This window comes from Manis pentadactyla, chromosome 10, assembly GCF_030020395.1.
Source record: "Manis pentadactyla isolate mManPen7 chromosome 10, mManPen7.hap1, whole genome shotgun sequence".
In the NCBI taxonomy this organism is placed as follows: Eukaryota; Metazoa; Chordata; class Mammalia; order Pholidota; family Manidae; genus Manis; species Manis pentadactyla.
Genome location: NC_080028.1, coordinates 57,334,529 through 57,350,676, shown reverse-complemented (window position 1 = coordinate 57,350,676; position 16,148 = coordinate 57,334,529). Strand labels below are relative to the sequence as shown.

Here is a 16,148-nt window from a genome sequence, read left to right as displayed (position 1 = left end):
CTATTAGGATCCTTTTAGACAGTTAAATTATATAAGACACTTAAAACTGTCTTTTCCTTTGTGATTTTTTTCTGCTTGAAAATTAATTCCTATTTCAGAGAACAGTTAAGTGATGATTTACACATGCTTCTAGTATTTCATAAAAGTTTATTTTGGCAACAATATGAGGGCTCTAACCTAATTATATTTCTGAGTCATCAACTCTTCCAGTGTGAGAGGTTGAATTGATTCAAGGTATGCTCTTTATTTCACATGACATTCTTCTATACATAGAGTTGGTTTTAGAGCTTACTGTTTGTTCTGGTATTGTAATATTTATAGTTTTGTAGTATTTTAAAATAATTGATAGTCTTATTCTTCTAGAGGAACATTAAAATAATTTTGTCAGATGTCAAATGAAAATCTTGTTAGGAGCTCATTTAAATCTATGAAATAATCATAGATACATTTTCAGATGGCACATACCTACTTTTTCCAATGGGTCTGTATTACCACCTCCCAGTGTTATAAGAACTGGGGACTAAATAACATTTTTTCTAATTTTCTGGCATAGGTGTCAGTGTGGGCAAAGACAGAGTGTGAAAAGAGCTTCTCTTGGGTCAGCCCCAGGGCTGCAGCTATGCTAGTAGCCCTCCTAGAAGATATGCCTCCAGTCTACATGTGTGTGGGGTTCTAGGAAGGACCTGTGAAGGAATGAAGCCTTAGATTCTGGAGATGCACTGCCCCAAGATTTGCAGCCCCAATGGATACCCTATTCCAGATACATGGATATCTCCATTGCACACAGATAACATTGTTACTCCTACATCATGGAGAAAGAAAGTTCTTGGAATATGGCCATAACTCAGTCTTCTGCCATGCATGTCCCATGGTGTTCCTTTTGAGTCTAAGATAATTTTCTAGAAAGTTCTTCTTGATTGTATTTTTTAAGGAGCAGTTAGAAATAAAACAAATATATAACATATCCCTCTGGTTCCATTTTATATTTTTTAATTTTCCTTTGTCTTTTTCTGATTCAAGGAATAATACAAATATTGTAGCCCATTAAAAATGCATTAAATTATACAGTTACACCTGCTTAACTTCCAATAAATCTTGTATCTTTGGATTTCTAATTTAATGTTTGTATCCTAAATCTTCCCAGCTTTCATTCATTTTTTTGTGTCTGGTAAAAAAAAAACTTACTGAAAGTCTACCTGTTAGGATATTGAAACAATAAGTTTTTAAATGTATGATGAGAATATTTAAATAGATTGTGTTTAGATAAAATATTATTTTCTAATAATTTAGAATCTTTATGAACAAAATTTAGAGAAAAAGTGGATAATGCTTTGGGCAAGGTGAGATTAAAAAGAACAAGCATTCTGGGACTAGGTGACTTGTGCACATGTGCAAACACACACACACTTTGTGTGTACAGTTCTACTCTGTGGGGAAAATGGAACTTTCTGACCAGAATTCCTGCCTGGTCTTAATAGCACCCATTGTTTATATAAGAGCTTGTTTGCACATTTATGGGATATTTACCGGAAACAGACACCAGTGAGTCATGAGAGTACACGCCCAGGGGAGGTCTCCTCCCCTCAGTTCCTGGTACATAATTGGTCGGGCGTCCTCCAGTTGCCAGAGACCTGCCTACAGAGTTCCTCCAGTGGCTAGGGGTGGGGAAAGAATGTGTGGCCAGGGGGCAGGGAGTGAGGAGAGACTGAGACCTACTGCTGTGAGAATAAACCCCCTTCAGCCCCAGCTTCTTGTCTTTGCCTTTCTTCAGTCACATCAAGTTCATAGGGAACTTACCCCAGGCGGAGAACCCCCTCCTCCTAGAGCAACATTATTGGTGCAGTCAGCAGGATTCATTGAGTCTGGAGGGCTGTCTTCATGGGAGGGATGCTTCAACAGGCTGCCCCTACAGATGATGGGGAGATACCTGGGAATCCCCCAGTGGGGATTTGGTCTGTTGTGGCTTGCCTCTCAGAGGATGGACCCTTACCCAGAACTGGGTAGGCGTTGGGATGCCTGAGGCAGTGGAGTTGGCCCTCCACAAAATAGATGACTCCTTAGGGGAACTGAGTGCCCACAGGTGGCAGGAACTGTGGGGTGGCTGTTTCTCAAAGCATTAGACAGGGTTACCACCGAGAGAGACATGCTTCTGGGAGAAATGGCAAAATGGGAACGTAAGTTGTAGGATACTATGAGGAAGGAAGGAAGGTTGTTAAACACTGAGATAGTGCTGAGAGATGTCCTGGTGGCACAGTAAAGGACAGCAGGAGAATGCAGGCTGGGAGATACTGTGGGGGAGTTGACGTAGTGGTGCCTTCAGCTCGGGGATGGTAGAAGAGACATCAGAGGAGGAGCTGGGGGAAGAGTGACAGGGTGGTGCCAAGGGCAGAGCCGTTACCAGGGCTGCCGGAGGCACCAGCCCGTCCCCTATTGGAAGCCTGACCGGTTGTAGTTTAAAAAGTGAAGACACAACAACAGCGGGCTCCTCAGGAACAGGTGCAGCCTCTGCCCCAGGTTGTGCAGCACTTCGTGCTTAGCCTCTGTACCCAGGCCAAGCTGGTGGATTTGTGCTCCCGGTTTTGGCAGAAGCCCTTGGAGCCTCTGGCAGCCTGGCTTTTGTGTTTTGGGACTTAAGAATTGATGGGTCTTAAGAATTTTTTGTCTGGGTCAGAAATGGGGAAGCTGGCTTCCCTGACAACTCACCTCTCTCTGCAGCAGAGATTACAGAATGCTTATTGAACCCCAGGAAACCATGCCCCTCTTTACTGGATTATGGCTGCACTCTGGGCAGTGCTGCCTATCAAGGTGATCTGCCATCTTTCCTCACTAGATGTCAGAGGTATGCTGAGCTCCAGTAGGTGTTAACAGGAGTCGGGCATGAAGAATGCCATTTATAACCCAAAACATCAGGACCCAGATGAGGAGTTGTTTACAGTGGGAATGAGAAATCTGGTGCTTCAAACAGCTCTCCCATCCCTTTTTGGGTCCCTAATGGCTATTCTTGTCCCTCACTTAGGTCAACTCTTAAATGAGGTTACTTGTACTGTAGCAGATCTGGGAGAGGCAAAAGCAATGAGGGATGGAAGACAGCACAATCTGCTACTGAGAGAAAGAGTTTAAAGGGCCCTGTGAAGGTCTTGAGGACCCAAATGTGGGTTGATTTGATAAAGGAGGGGGCAGTAAAAAAGAAACTGGATGGGCAGCCAAATAAGATCTTGCTGGAGCTGTGGCAGCAACTGAAGCCAGAGCAGGGGTTCCATCCACTAAGGACCAAGAAATGGAAGCCAGAGACAAAGCCACATGTCCAGCCTGTGTGTCTGCAGGACTTCCTGAAGGAGAGTATGCAGGCCCTATCTGGACCCTTATTAGAAGACATTTGGCTATTACAGTTTGACTGAGGGGAGGGTCAAGGCACCTGCCTTGGGGGACTGGCTGGGGGCCAGAGGCCTCAATTTATTGGTTCCCAGTGAATATGCAGTGTGTCCTGGCCCTGGTGGACACAGGAGCTGAATGCTCCCTGATTTATTGTGACTCTGAGCAGTTTCCTGGGACCCCTACTGTTTGCAGGGGTGAGGCTGTCAGAGTGGAACAAGCCTGAACCCCACTGGGAATAGGGCATCTAATATTGTGTATGATGTTATTCTCATCTCTGATTCTCTTACATATAAATATGGCATTACTGCAAGAGGTTTTGGGTCTTGTAGGTTACCGGAGAGTGTTTATTCCATACTTGGCATAAATTCTGAGGCCCTTATGCCATTTAGTACAAAAGGGCATCAGGTGGGGCTGGGATGAAACATGTGCATCTACTGCCATTGCAAAACAGTCAAGGCCATGAAGGCCTTGAATGAGGTGAATCTGTAAGGGCCCTGTGAGATGGATGTCCATAGGACTGAAGACAGCTGTGGCTGGGGCCTCTGGCATCAGCTTGCAGGCCATTTGCCTTTGGCACCCTAGGTGCATTGGCTAGCAGGACAGCCTGACTTGGGGCAGAAGACAATGTGGGCTATAGCCCCCCAGTGGGGCCTGCCTTGGATCTTTGGAGAAGTCAGCAGAGCCCCAGCAGAAGTGCATTGTGTGACTGAGTCCTACAGCAACCTGGAGACTATGTGGCCTTGGACATTCAATACATGGACTGGTGATGGCTGGCCATTCTGGCACCTTGGGAACAAGACCTGAAAGCTGGCCTCCTGTGTGTTTCTGGAGTAACAGGCAGAGAGGCCCCCAAAGTAGTGTACCCTAAATGTCCGGGAGGTAAGAGCATCTTACTGGGGAGTTTTGTTTTATCATTGTGGCCAGTGCACACACCTCCTGTAGGGCTACCTACAGACCCATCAGTTACTCTCACAGGGAGGGAATGAAGATCTGCTATACTAGACCAGGACAGTACCCCCTTTCTGACCTGATAGACAAGATTTGCCTATGTTGATGTCATTAAAACATGTGTCTTATCGCCCTTAAGGTTAATCTCTGCTATAGTCTTTGTGGATTGGGCCTACCTCCTAGCAACAGCTGCTGCTTGCTGAGTGGTCACAGAGCTCTTTACCAGCTCAGCAACTGGCCTTCTATGGAAGTGCAAGTTATGGACTCATCTGAGTAGTAGTGGTTTGAATATAGCTGGATCCTCAGGCTTTAGGATTGTCATGGTTTTGTTGTTATCTGTACCAAAATTTCTCTTGTTATTTGTATGTTGCTAATAACCTCTGTTGCTATTGTGGAATCTGGTTACCGTGATCCAGCTTTCTTGCATAGAGGCCATTGCAGAAGATTGTGGGTGCATAGATTGTGAGGTGAGAATCCTGGAGGGGAGGAGTGTAGGGAAAATGAACTTTCTGACCAGGATTCCCACCTGGCCTTAATAATGCCCATTGGGTATATAATAAGAGCCTGTTTGCACATTTATGGGATATTTACAGGCAAGAGAGCCACTGGTCAGTCATAGGAGTACCAGCCTAGGGGAGGTCTCCTCCCCTCAGTTCCTGGTACATACATAATTGTCAGGCATCCTCCAGTCACCAAAGACCTGCCCACAGAGTTCCTCCTCATGCTAGGAGCAGGGAAGGAGTGTGCGGCCAGGTGATTGGGGAGCAAGGAGAGACTGAGGCCCACTGCTGTGAGAATAAACCCCCTTAAGCCCCCCTGACTTCTTGCCTTTGCCTTTCTTCAGTCTTAGCAAATTCAAACTTGCCCAGGCAGGGAACCCTCTCCTCTTGGAGCAATACCCCACACACACACATAGGTTTCTGGAAACAGATGTAGGATTTGTTTGCAGAAATGCAGGTGCAAGAAGTTTATGGGAATTTTAACTCATTGCAGGCCAGTTATTCATAAGCTCATTAGCTCAATCCCCACAAAAGGAGCAGTAAGGATACCCTGAATTATTAAAAAGTAACCAAATCAGTGTGTCTTTGCTTCTAAGCATCCAGGTAGCCTTCATTATTCCACTGGTCTATTTTATATGCCCAAGCTGCTAAGCTGTTCTTTTATCCCTCAGACTCCTGTATGCTTAAACATTATATGAGAAAGAAAACTCTTGATCTTTAACAGTTATGAAGTGCCTGCCTTCTGGCATCTGAAGAAAACAAAAACAGAAAATACAAACTGCAGGGCAGTTCGGTAAAATTACTGAGTTGGATAACAAAGAACAGTTTCTATAAAGCCAAAGCTTTGCCTCTTTGAACATTCTGTCTCTGTCATACCATGAAACCAACAGAGCTGGTGTTTCTCAACCAAGACTTTCATGAATCCAATGTCCAGAATTTTTAAATAGGTGTTAATGCTAGAAGGAACACCTTCTTCTTGATGACCCCAGTCCTTAGCTGAGAGTGAAGCCCAGAGTAGGTGCTCAGTAAGTATTTTCTGAGAGAATGAATGACAGCACAGCTTGGAGCCCTGATGACTGCTTGTGTTGGATGATTTATAACCATGTAGCAGTTTATGATTTGTGCTGCTGAGGATATAAGCTCTCCCCCACCTTTCCCCTCTTCCCTTGAAAGGCAGTGGGTTGCATGACTGGAAGCTGAGGCTGCATGAGCACCATGCCCATCTCAGTGTGGAAAAGGTATTTAATCAGAATAAGCTTGTTGTTTACTTCTATGTAAGAATTTACGTGCAGTCAATTGCACATCAGTGTGCACTTGAATGCCATGTGCATTATGTTCAATCTGCTTTGGTTTTTCTGGGTTGTTTTAATTTACCTCAGTTTCAAGTCTACAACCTAGACTGCCCTGGAATTCAGAACATCTGCCCCATTTCATCTAGCTTTGGGTAAAAGTGGCTCTCTACTCATATGCTCGTTGTTGCAAAAGCACAATGTAACTTTCACATTTCTATGATTTCTTGGAACTAGAGTCCGTGGCTTTCCTGCCTTTGATGTCTGTTTTTCTTTGTGCATGAGGTTTTTCTGAGTGCACATTGTTAAAACTTTATTCTCTGTATCTCCCACTCTCTAAGGTAAATTTCTGTCTCTTTTTGTGTTGTGGGTGTGTGTATATGTGCAAGTGTGGGCCTTTGTGTATAAAGGTGGATGGGTGTGTCTCGCATAAGTATACCTTTGTGTCTGTCAGTTCCTAGTTTGTGATAGACAGTATACTAAGTGCTTAGGTTAGAAAAACAAATTAAGAAATGGTCCTTGCCTTTGAAAACCTCATTCTTAGCAAAGGATGCAGAATCACAATCAAATCATTATATTGTAATGCAACTGTATATAAAGGTGATTGTGAAATATGTTAGTCACATGATTTAGTCAGGCAGACGACAGAGCAAATGCTGTTTAACTTTGGTCTTGAAAGGTAAGTGGGAGGACACAGGACAGAAAAGAGGATAAAGAACATTCCAAGCAGCAGGAGGGGGTGTGCCACTGGGGACCCCCACCACGTGTTTGGGAAGCAAAAGAAATCTAGTTTGGGTAGAACACAGGCTTCACAGAAGTCCATTACTGAAGATATGGCTAACTAAAATCAGATTGTTAGTTTTTTTAAAGCACGATTCTTTAAAACATATTTAAAAGGTGTGTGTAATTATAATCCTTATTACTTGAATGGCCTTACAAAGGAAGTTTATAAGCAGAAAGAAGGACAAGTAGAATTTGCACAAAAGGAAATAAAATTTTCATTTCATTTTTTAAATTTGCAAAATGGGCAAGTGTAATTAGTGTAATTTATATCTTTCATTAATTTCAACTTTTACCTTAAAAGTTAACTCATTGGAACTCACAAACTAGATACCTTCTAACCTCTAAACTTTATTTCCTAGTTCCTTTAAAGATCATTCTGTATTAGGGTTCAGACCAAAATTATGTTTACATATCTCTTATTTCAAAAAAATTGGATAGGTATGGGTTAAAACCTTTCTACCTGGGCTAAGGGGATTTCTCATGTGTTCACTTTGAAGTTGAATTTGTTGGGTTGAAATTATAAATATACAAGTAAATACAAATTTAAATGTAGATTGTGTTAGATATTTAAAGGATGAAGAAAATATTTCATAGTGCTATTAATATTAATTGAACATAATTTTAGATTAGTAAAATAATTCTTAGGGACAGATTTTCTAATGGTTTACTAAGATGATGATCTACATCTTTAGTTTTTCTGCCAAGGTTGCCTTAAGTTTTCCTATTCAAAATGTAAAATATAAAAGACTTTTTTACTCTTCTGTGTTTGGCATAACTTGGTATAACTATGCTCTATATGTGAGTGCTTTGATAAGATTTTTTTAAATGAAAGACATAGTTGATGAATAACAACATTACACTTCTTTAAAACTTCCAAATAACAGGATTTTTCACATATGAAAAAATTCTAAAAATTATCTTAATAGTATTACTAGTCTTATGGCTAAATGGGGAAACTGAGGCCCAAGAATTTAACTAAACTATTGCTAAATAAATGGGTCATAGCTACTGCAGTTCTCTCCCTGGTCTTCGTTTTAAGCATGAGACAGTATTCCCAGGAGATGTTTATGCACCTGTTGTGAACCTGAAATATAGGCAAATTGAAGTTAGATTATAAAAGTTATATAAATTACCCAAGGAATTTAATAGTTGCAGACCCAAACAAATACTGCAGCTACTTTCAATTCTAACATCAATCTGTAGCTTTAAACATGTGTGAACATTTACTTTTCTAGATTTTTAAATGATTAAAATATTTTACTATCACAAATGTCTTCAAAGTAAATCACTGAAACATAAGTGCCACAAAGGTCAGGGTATTTTAATTTATCTTTTTCCCTAAAGTGTCCCCAGTGCTTAGACAGTGACTGACACATAGTAAACATACAATATTTTCTGAATGAATGAACTCTGTATTTGGACTCAAATTTGTATTTAACCACTGAAAGAGAAAAACTCATTTTGAAAACCCTAAAGAAAGTTACTTGTGGTGTGTTTCCTCAAACTTGTATTGGACTTTGCATTCTTGTTTTCCTTTCCTGGGATTGTTCAGAGCCATATATTCTTAGATATCCACAGGCCAGGTAACTCTCTGCATCTCTCTTCACTTTCATTGACTGAGAGGCCATTTTAGCAAACCACACACTTTGATGTGAGCACTCTAAACCTCTACAAGTGCCCCCTGATAACTGGAGCATGTACACATGCACTCAAAACATGAGATTTGTAAATGGTTTGCTTTTAGCACATCTGAAAATATAGACAAGCTAGTAATTGTTCTTAACTGAATTTTCCATACATATAATAAGACATTTTTGATATTTAACATCCAAGATATGTTTTGAAATTTGATGATGTTGGTAAACATAAATGAAAATGAGTTTACATACAAGCATTTTCTCTTCCACACCAAGATTCTGAAAGCTAAAATAAAACCAAAGTGCCTTTTTAAAAGAATTAGGTGGGCTGTGAAGTGGAAGCTGCATAAGGTCCAAGAAAAAAGATACACTTGGAAAGTAATAGTTTGGATGATGACATGTGGTGAGAAAGATTCCAAAAAGCTCTATCTTTAAGTATCTTTTTAGGCTCTTCCATCTTTTTAGGCCTCAGGGCCATCATTGACCTACCCCTCCATGGAAAAGATTGATGAAAAAGATAAATAAAATATTTTAATTGAACAAAGTGAAAATGCATTGAAATAAATTAACAATTGAAAGAAATTGTATTTCAGCTCCTTTGCTTCCTTCTGAAATGGAAATCCCTTTTCAGCAATGGATTTTTGTGTTTTGTAAATTGGCATTTTCATATGTAAGATTTCATTAAACTAAAGCTTTCAATGGGGACAATTTCACTTCAGAACTTCAGACTCAATTTTGGTTTTCAGTCTCTTTTTATTTCTGTTAAAACATCTGTACTTCCTTTTCATCATTTCATTGATTATTTGCAATGCTCCAATCTCAATATTCAGGGGAACTGGAAATCTATGTGATTTTGAGAATGGCACAGTAATGAATACTGATGATGCCAAAGTCTCAAGGGTGGATTTTGATTGCCAAGCACGTTAAGAAGATTGTATGACCAGCTTGTGTGTAATGCCTTACGGAAGAGCAGATTTATTTCTAGCTCATTTCTTATTATAAATCTAGAAGAAATGTTTATGAAAAACTCTGAAGGGAAAGGATTTCTCTTGGCTTGGTATGATTTTCCCAAGCTTGGCATAACCAAAGCCTACCATACATAAACAAAATGAAGCAAAATTTCATATGTATACCTTATTAGCATATTTCTTTCTATTCATAAGGAAGCACTAGAATCTAGTGGATAAGTTAGGTCAGTATTCCCCAGTGGATATGTTATGATAATCCAGTGGATTGTAGAAATATACATAATTGGTCTCTCAGCCAATGAGGAGCCAGTTTCCACCAAATGACTTGTGGGTATTCCACATTGATGGCCTCCTTGCTCTTTCTGTACAGCAACACTGTTAGTTCCCACTCTTTGTTTAGTCAACACCTAACATACCCCAAGTGATGAATAGACTCACAAAAAAGGAAGTGACTCCTCTTTAGGAACCTAACGCATTAGATATAAGCCTATCATGAGATTATTTCACCACACCAAACTCCGTTTTAGGTCCCCAGTATAGGGACACTTCTTAACAAAATGGCTTGAAAAAATACTGGCTTCACTAACTCAGTCCACTGATTGGAGTCTAGTCTGAGTCGTAGAATGTAAGATATTTTGTCATTTTGAAGCACACAGAGTGAAGATAAGCTATTATGATAGTCATTGCTATAGGGCTATATTTAATGGATTCTAAAATGTTGATTTTTAGCTCTTTTTGGATTATATGGAGGCTGGTGAAGGTGTCCACAAGGTTTCTTCTTCTAATTTATCAATCTATGCTGCTGCCAATTGACACCTTCAATTTTCAGAGAAAAATCTTTCTTTCAAGTTGTTATAAGCCCAGACTATGTATAAAATATCTGCAATTCCTCATTAGTAGGGTACAAGTTAATGAGGGCCATTCATTCTTCCTATGCCCGGTGTGATGTACAAGTTCTGTGGAGAATACCCAGACAATCAAAATATGGTCCATACTCCAGTGGAGATACAGTAATGTCAGATAACGAAATGTAAACATTTTTGCTTTGTTCTCTGTCTCTTTCACCAAAAGGTCTCTGTAAAACTGGAATCTACTAGGTAAATGGTTCCTCCATGCTTTCTTCTTCTCTAGTTGTTCAAGTTGGTTTCCCATGTCTTGGAAAGCAAGACGGAGTGGCAGCGTTTGAAGTGAATGTGATTGTAATGAACTCTGAAGGCGACACCATCCTGCAGACACCTCAAAATGCTATCTTCTTTAAGACATGTCAACAAGGTAACCAGTGGGGGTGGTTCAGAAAAGGTTCATAAGGCTTTCAGGTGTGATTTGGGTCAAAAATTAGATAGGTAGGTAGGTAGATAGATTAGATATAGATAGATAGATAGATAGATAGATAGATAGATAGATAGATAGATAGATAGATAGACAGACAGACAGACAGACAGACAGACAGACAGACAGACAGACAGATAGATAGATAGATAGATAGATAGATAGATAGATAGATAGATAGACAGATAGATAGATAGATAGATAGACAGATGATAGATAGGTGATGATAGATAGATAGATAGATAGATAGATAGATAGATAGATAGATAGATAGATAGATAGATAGATAGATAGATAGATAGATAGATAATAGATATAGATAGATAGATAGACATAGTTTTTTGTATAATTATTACCACACAAATGGGAGGAAGGGCTGATAAACAGAGTCCAGTAATAGTATTAAGAGAGACTTTCTCTGCTGTCTGTCTGTCTCTGCTTTGACCCCACTCACAATTTTAGGAACTCCATCATCCTTCAGAATGCCCTTCTATCACTCTCCTTCCCTTCCTCCAACACAACCTTTGGGAGACCCCAGCCTCACAGCAAGGTGGCCAGTCATTACCAGCAACTGCCACCTGTCAAAGCAACACTACCCAGCCAGTGAGCCAAGCCCTCAGTGCCGCTGACTTCCGCAGAGGACGGGGTGCCACCATCAGGCCCGTGGGCTCTGCCAGGCAAAGGTGCCTCACCAGCATGCCCTGGAGGCCCTTTTAAACACCGAGGGCTGGCTCCTTCCCATCCCGATAAGAGCTTTTCCCTCACACAATTTAAGCTGTGGCAGCTTTCATGCTCTAAAGACATACAGACAGTCCATTCCACCCTCTGAAAGTGAATATTGAGGACAATATCATCGCATCTATTTCAATGTGAATTTAAGGAGGAACAGTAGATTGGTAGGTAGCCATGAAGGCAGACGAAGCTTGCTTTACCCTCTTCCAGGAGCCCCCTACTGTTGAAAGTAGGATTGACAGAAGCAAAATCTGACATCGACAGGGTAGACTTGGTGAATGAAGTACATGTGGTATAGAGAAAATGAGGTAGAAGTGTAGGTATTTAATAAATTATGATACTTGGTGCTCGGGAGGACGAAATGATCCCTGGCCTCTTCATGCCCACTGAAATTCACCCGACATGCTTTCAAAGGGCCCGCATAATCTTGTTTCTCTTTGGTGAAGCTGAATGCCCAGGAGGGTGCCGAAACGGAGGCTTTTGTAATGAAAGACGCGTCTGTGAGTGTCCGGATGGATTCTACGGACCTCACTGCGAGAAAGGTAAAGAACCCGGAGACCCAGCTACCCTTGCTTGCTTTCTAATGAAATGCATGCCACAGAGAAGCCCCATATGTATTTTTAATATACTCCTGAAATTATATTTCTGGTCACATTATGAGGAATGGTGAAATCTTAAAAAGCCACAGAAAGAGCTATTGGAAAGTATTTCTTCTAGGAGTGGTTTTCTGTTAAATCCAATATGTGGAGTCGAGGGCAGAGAACTTTGGCACCACGTCTACATTCTTTGTGGCCAACCTCCCCCCCTCACCCCACCCTGCCCCTTCACGATTTTGCACACAATGCTCTGGCATAATCTCATGAGGTTTTAGGGGATTTTTTTCCCTCCACTTAAATTGGGTTTTACAAGCTAGTACTATAATCAATTTGAAAGTATCTATTCTGATTAAAAATAGCTTGATTCACTGGACTAACAGTTACCAAAGGGAAAGGGACTGGGGAGGATGGTGGGAAGGGAGAGATAAGGGGTGGGGGGAAGAAAGGGGGCATTACAATTAGGATGTATAATGTGGGAGGAGGCACGGGGAGGGCTGTGCAACACAGAATACAAGTAGTGACTCTACAGTATCCTACTACGCTGATGGACTGTAGTGGGGTTTGTGGGGGGAACTTGGTGAAGGGGGGAGCCTAGTAAACATAATGTTCTTCATGTAATTGTAGATTAATGAGACCAAAAAAAAAAATAGCTTGATTCACACTTAAGTCTACACCTGAGTTATGAAGTCACTATAAGGCAAAAAAAAAAATAGTTTGTGTAGTAAGTACATCCATTTCAGTGAAAGTACTATTAAGAAAGTTATATAAAAAAAGAAATGAACAGAAAAACGTGTATTAATCACAAAATGCTTAAATACTAAGAGCTTATTTGACTAGAGGAAACAAAATATTTTTCATCTTCAAGAAATAAGAATTTTTCTTGTTCGCATTTAGTTTGAAATTAGCAGATCAAGTAAATAGGATAGGAAAAAATATTTACAGTGTTAAGAAGACCACATCTTAGTCCAAATAATGATTCTGGGAAAATCTTAATCAGCCATTCAAATAGAACAATTCTAAAATTCTCTTCTACGCAATTGGTTTTAAAATGATCTGATTTACAGCACGAAAATAATTTTTAATATAGCAAACTTGTATCTCAAAAAAGAGAGTCAACCACAAAAATTGATAATGTAGACCTGTGTATTTTGACATTTTCAAACGGTCCTGCTCCAAACCCCTATGTGGGCTGAATCAGAGCTCTTCTCCCTATTAGCCCTCTGCACACCACGGTGTATGAACGGCGGGCTTTGTGTTACTCCCGGTTTCTGCATCTGCCCACCTGGATTCTACGGAGTCAACTGTGATAAAGGTAACAGTTTCTTTGTAGAAAAAGGTTCTTTTTAGTTTTTCCGTGTTTGATTACAAGAAGTAAATTTAGTATTTCATCACTTTTCATAACAGCTCTGCAAATAGAGTGCATCAGTTAGCTGGCTGCTCTAACTTGAGCCCCCAATTCTAGCATAGTTTAGCTCTCTAGAGGTTTATTTGTACTCACAGAATGCTCGAGTGCAGGAATACCTGGTCAGTGGGTGTGGCAGCTCCGCCCCACACAATGACTCAGGGGCCTGGGTGCCTTCCATCGGTGGTGCTGCCGAGAACTTCGGAGCTCCCTGGATCCTGCCAATAAGCAGAGGAGAAAATGGAGTAGGCACTGCTTTTTTTAAAAAAAAGAAAAGCCTTGGCTCTGAAGTGACCCACACAACTTTCACACCTATTCCATGGCTGGGAATTAGCCTCATGGCCCTACCTGGATGCAGAGAAATATCATCCCTGATTGGACAGCTGTCTCCCATTGACACTTTTTGGGAGAGGAGCATGGACCTGGTGAACAGCTAGCTGTCCCTGCCACATGGGGGTTTCAGTATGTCCTAGATCAGTTTTCTGGGTGAGCATCTAAGACTGAAAGGAAACAACCTGCTCCAAATCGCCTGACTGAGTTCACTGACCCCCAGTGCAATGCTCTGCTCACAGATCACAGCCCTGAGAGACGGGTTCCCCCTTCCTGTGATGCAGCATTATTAATGCCGGATTTTACTCTCAGAAAGAGGATTCAAACTTTGCTCTAAAATATCATTGAATGACTCATTCTCTTTACAAGATACCTGTCCATTTTGCCCAGTTCACATCTTTTATGGAAAAACTAATTAAATGATACCCTACAAAATGTATGTATTTGATGATTATCCTTGTGTCCAAAATGCTAATTGCATGAGTAGAGCACTGTTTTTCTTAAAACAATATATGCCTCAAAATAAAATGATGTGTTATTTTTGAGAAGCGTCTCTTTAGTGATAATGCAGTTAGCACCAGTTAAGGTTGAAATGAGCAGCTTTTAAAAAAGAAGGAAAAGCTAAGGGAAAGAATTCTTTGCATGAGTCAAAGTAGTTGTGGTTGTCTGCTGTTTGATAGTATACAGAGTACTTTCATACAGTTATCTGATTTTATTCTCCAATACCTCTTTGAGATACGTAAAATTTAATCTATCTCATTCCCAAGTAAGCAAAATAATGTTTATAGATTTTGAGTAGCTTGACCCAAATGTACATCTTCCAGTGTACCATGTGGCCAGTTAGGCTCCCTGCTTCAGGTTGCAGTTCCTCCACAAGCAACTCTGCCCCTGGGCAGATAACTTGATCTCTGTGGGTCACACTTTTCCCATGTCTAAACTGGAAATGAAGCTGTTACCCCCTGGCTCCTCACCCCCAACCTAATTGAAATAATATGTGAGGGCATCTCTAACCTTTATTTTTAAGGGATATTCTAAAACATTGGATTAAAAACAATTTTTAAAATGTTTATTCATAAAGATTAAGCTCTAATGGCATGGATAAGAACAGCCAGTGAGTAAAAGTCTTTGTTGTGAAGCTTCTGTTTATTTGCCTAAATTTAGCATTCAGCATCCCTGCTATTTCAAAGTTGGGCAATTCTTGAAGCAGAATGAAGCTCGTATTATCTCACAACTATTAGGAAATAGAGCAAATCCTCCAGAGATTTGGATGAGGAACTCACACATTAAGAGGTTTAAAAAGACCATTTGTGAGGCCTGCTTATGTGACTGTTACTGGTGTCTTTTGCACAGTGGAGTGTCAACTGCAGTGTTTTTCTATGCGATGGTGGCACAAACATTGCATGCCCACTGTGAAGGAAATATCTATGTGTATTCCAGTATGTTTTACATTTTTGTAATATTTTGCCTTTCTGATGAAAGATTTTCCTACTTGCTAGACTCCAGTATTTTTTTTTTTTTTTTGGAAAGACTGTTGAAATTCCACTTGGTCTCACTGGAGAGCTGGGAACATTAAAAAATAATGTTCTTTACTACCTCAACAAAAAGATGCATTTATCCTCCAAAAGGGAGCATATCATTCATTATTTATCATTCAGAAGCTCTATAGCTTCTGAAAAATGGTTTAGTTACTGGCATGGTGCTAGACCTTAGCACAGCATCTTTGAAGTAATATTAAAGATGAACTTTCATGGGCTCTTGGAACATCGGTTACAAACTAGGAATTGAGTAGTTGAGCACTGACCTAGCATACCCTCAGCCCCAAAGTCACTTAGTGTCTCTGGCTCATTTTCTTAGTCCAGAATCACTACACAACAGAGGTGTAGAGAAGCTTGGTCTTTACAGGATGGTAAAATATTACACAGATACTAAAAGAGTGGCCAAATTCTATAACCAGCTTTGTCAGATTCTACTTTCAGGTAAGGCTCCAGGTTCATTGCCTTCGGGCATTAGGAAGAGATAGTGTCCAGCCAAACAGGCACTAATCCTGATGATTTTCTAATCTCTTCTTTTTATCCCCAGGAGAAACAGGAGCAAGTGGGGAGACAGGACACACACTCAAAAACAACTGTCCAGCTCTAACAATCCTAGAAGCAAGTAGTAAAGAGGAAGCCCAAAGAGCTGGTTCTTTTAAATCCCAAATCCTAAATCCTACACCCAAATGCTGCTGCTCCCTCTACATCAGGAGACTTGATTTTAACA

The 16,148-nt window shown here is 40.5% G+C and overlaps 1 protein-coding gene across 2 annotated transcripts in view; it reads left to right on the top strand.

Annotated features, from left to right (window-relative positions):
- Positions 1-16,148, top strand: part of WIF1 (WNT inhibitory factor 1) — a 67,843-nt gene that overhangs the window by 40,816 nt on the left and 10,879 nt on the right. For both annotated transcript variants that reach the window (XM_036894972.2, XM_036894971.2), the window contains exons 4-6: positions 10,632-10,772; positions 12,008-12,103; positions 13,374-13,469. In XM_036894972.2, the coding sequence (XP_036750867.1) occupies positions 10,632-10,772; positions 12,008-12,103; positions 13,374-13,469 (333 nt within the window). The remainder of the gene's footprint in view (positions 1-10,631; positions 10,773-12,007; positions 12,104-13,373; positions 13,470-16,148) is intronic.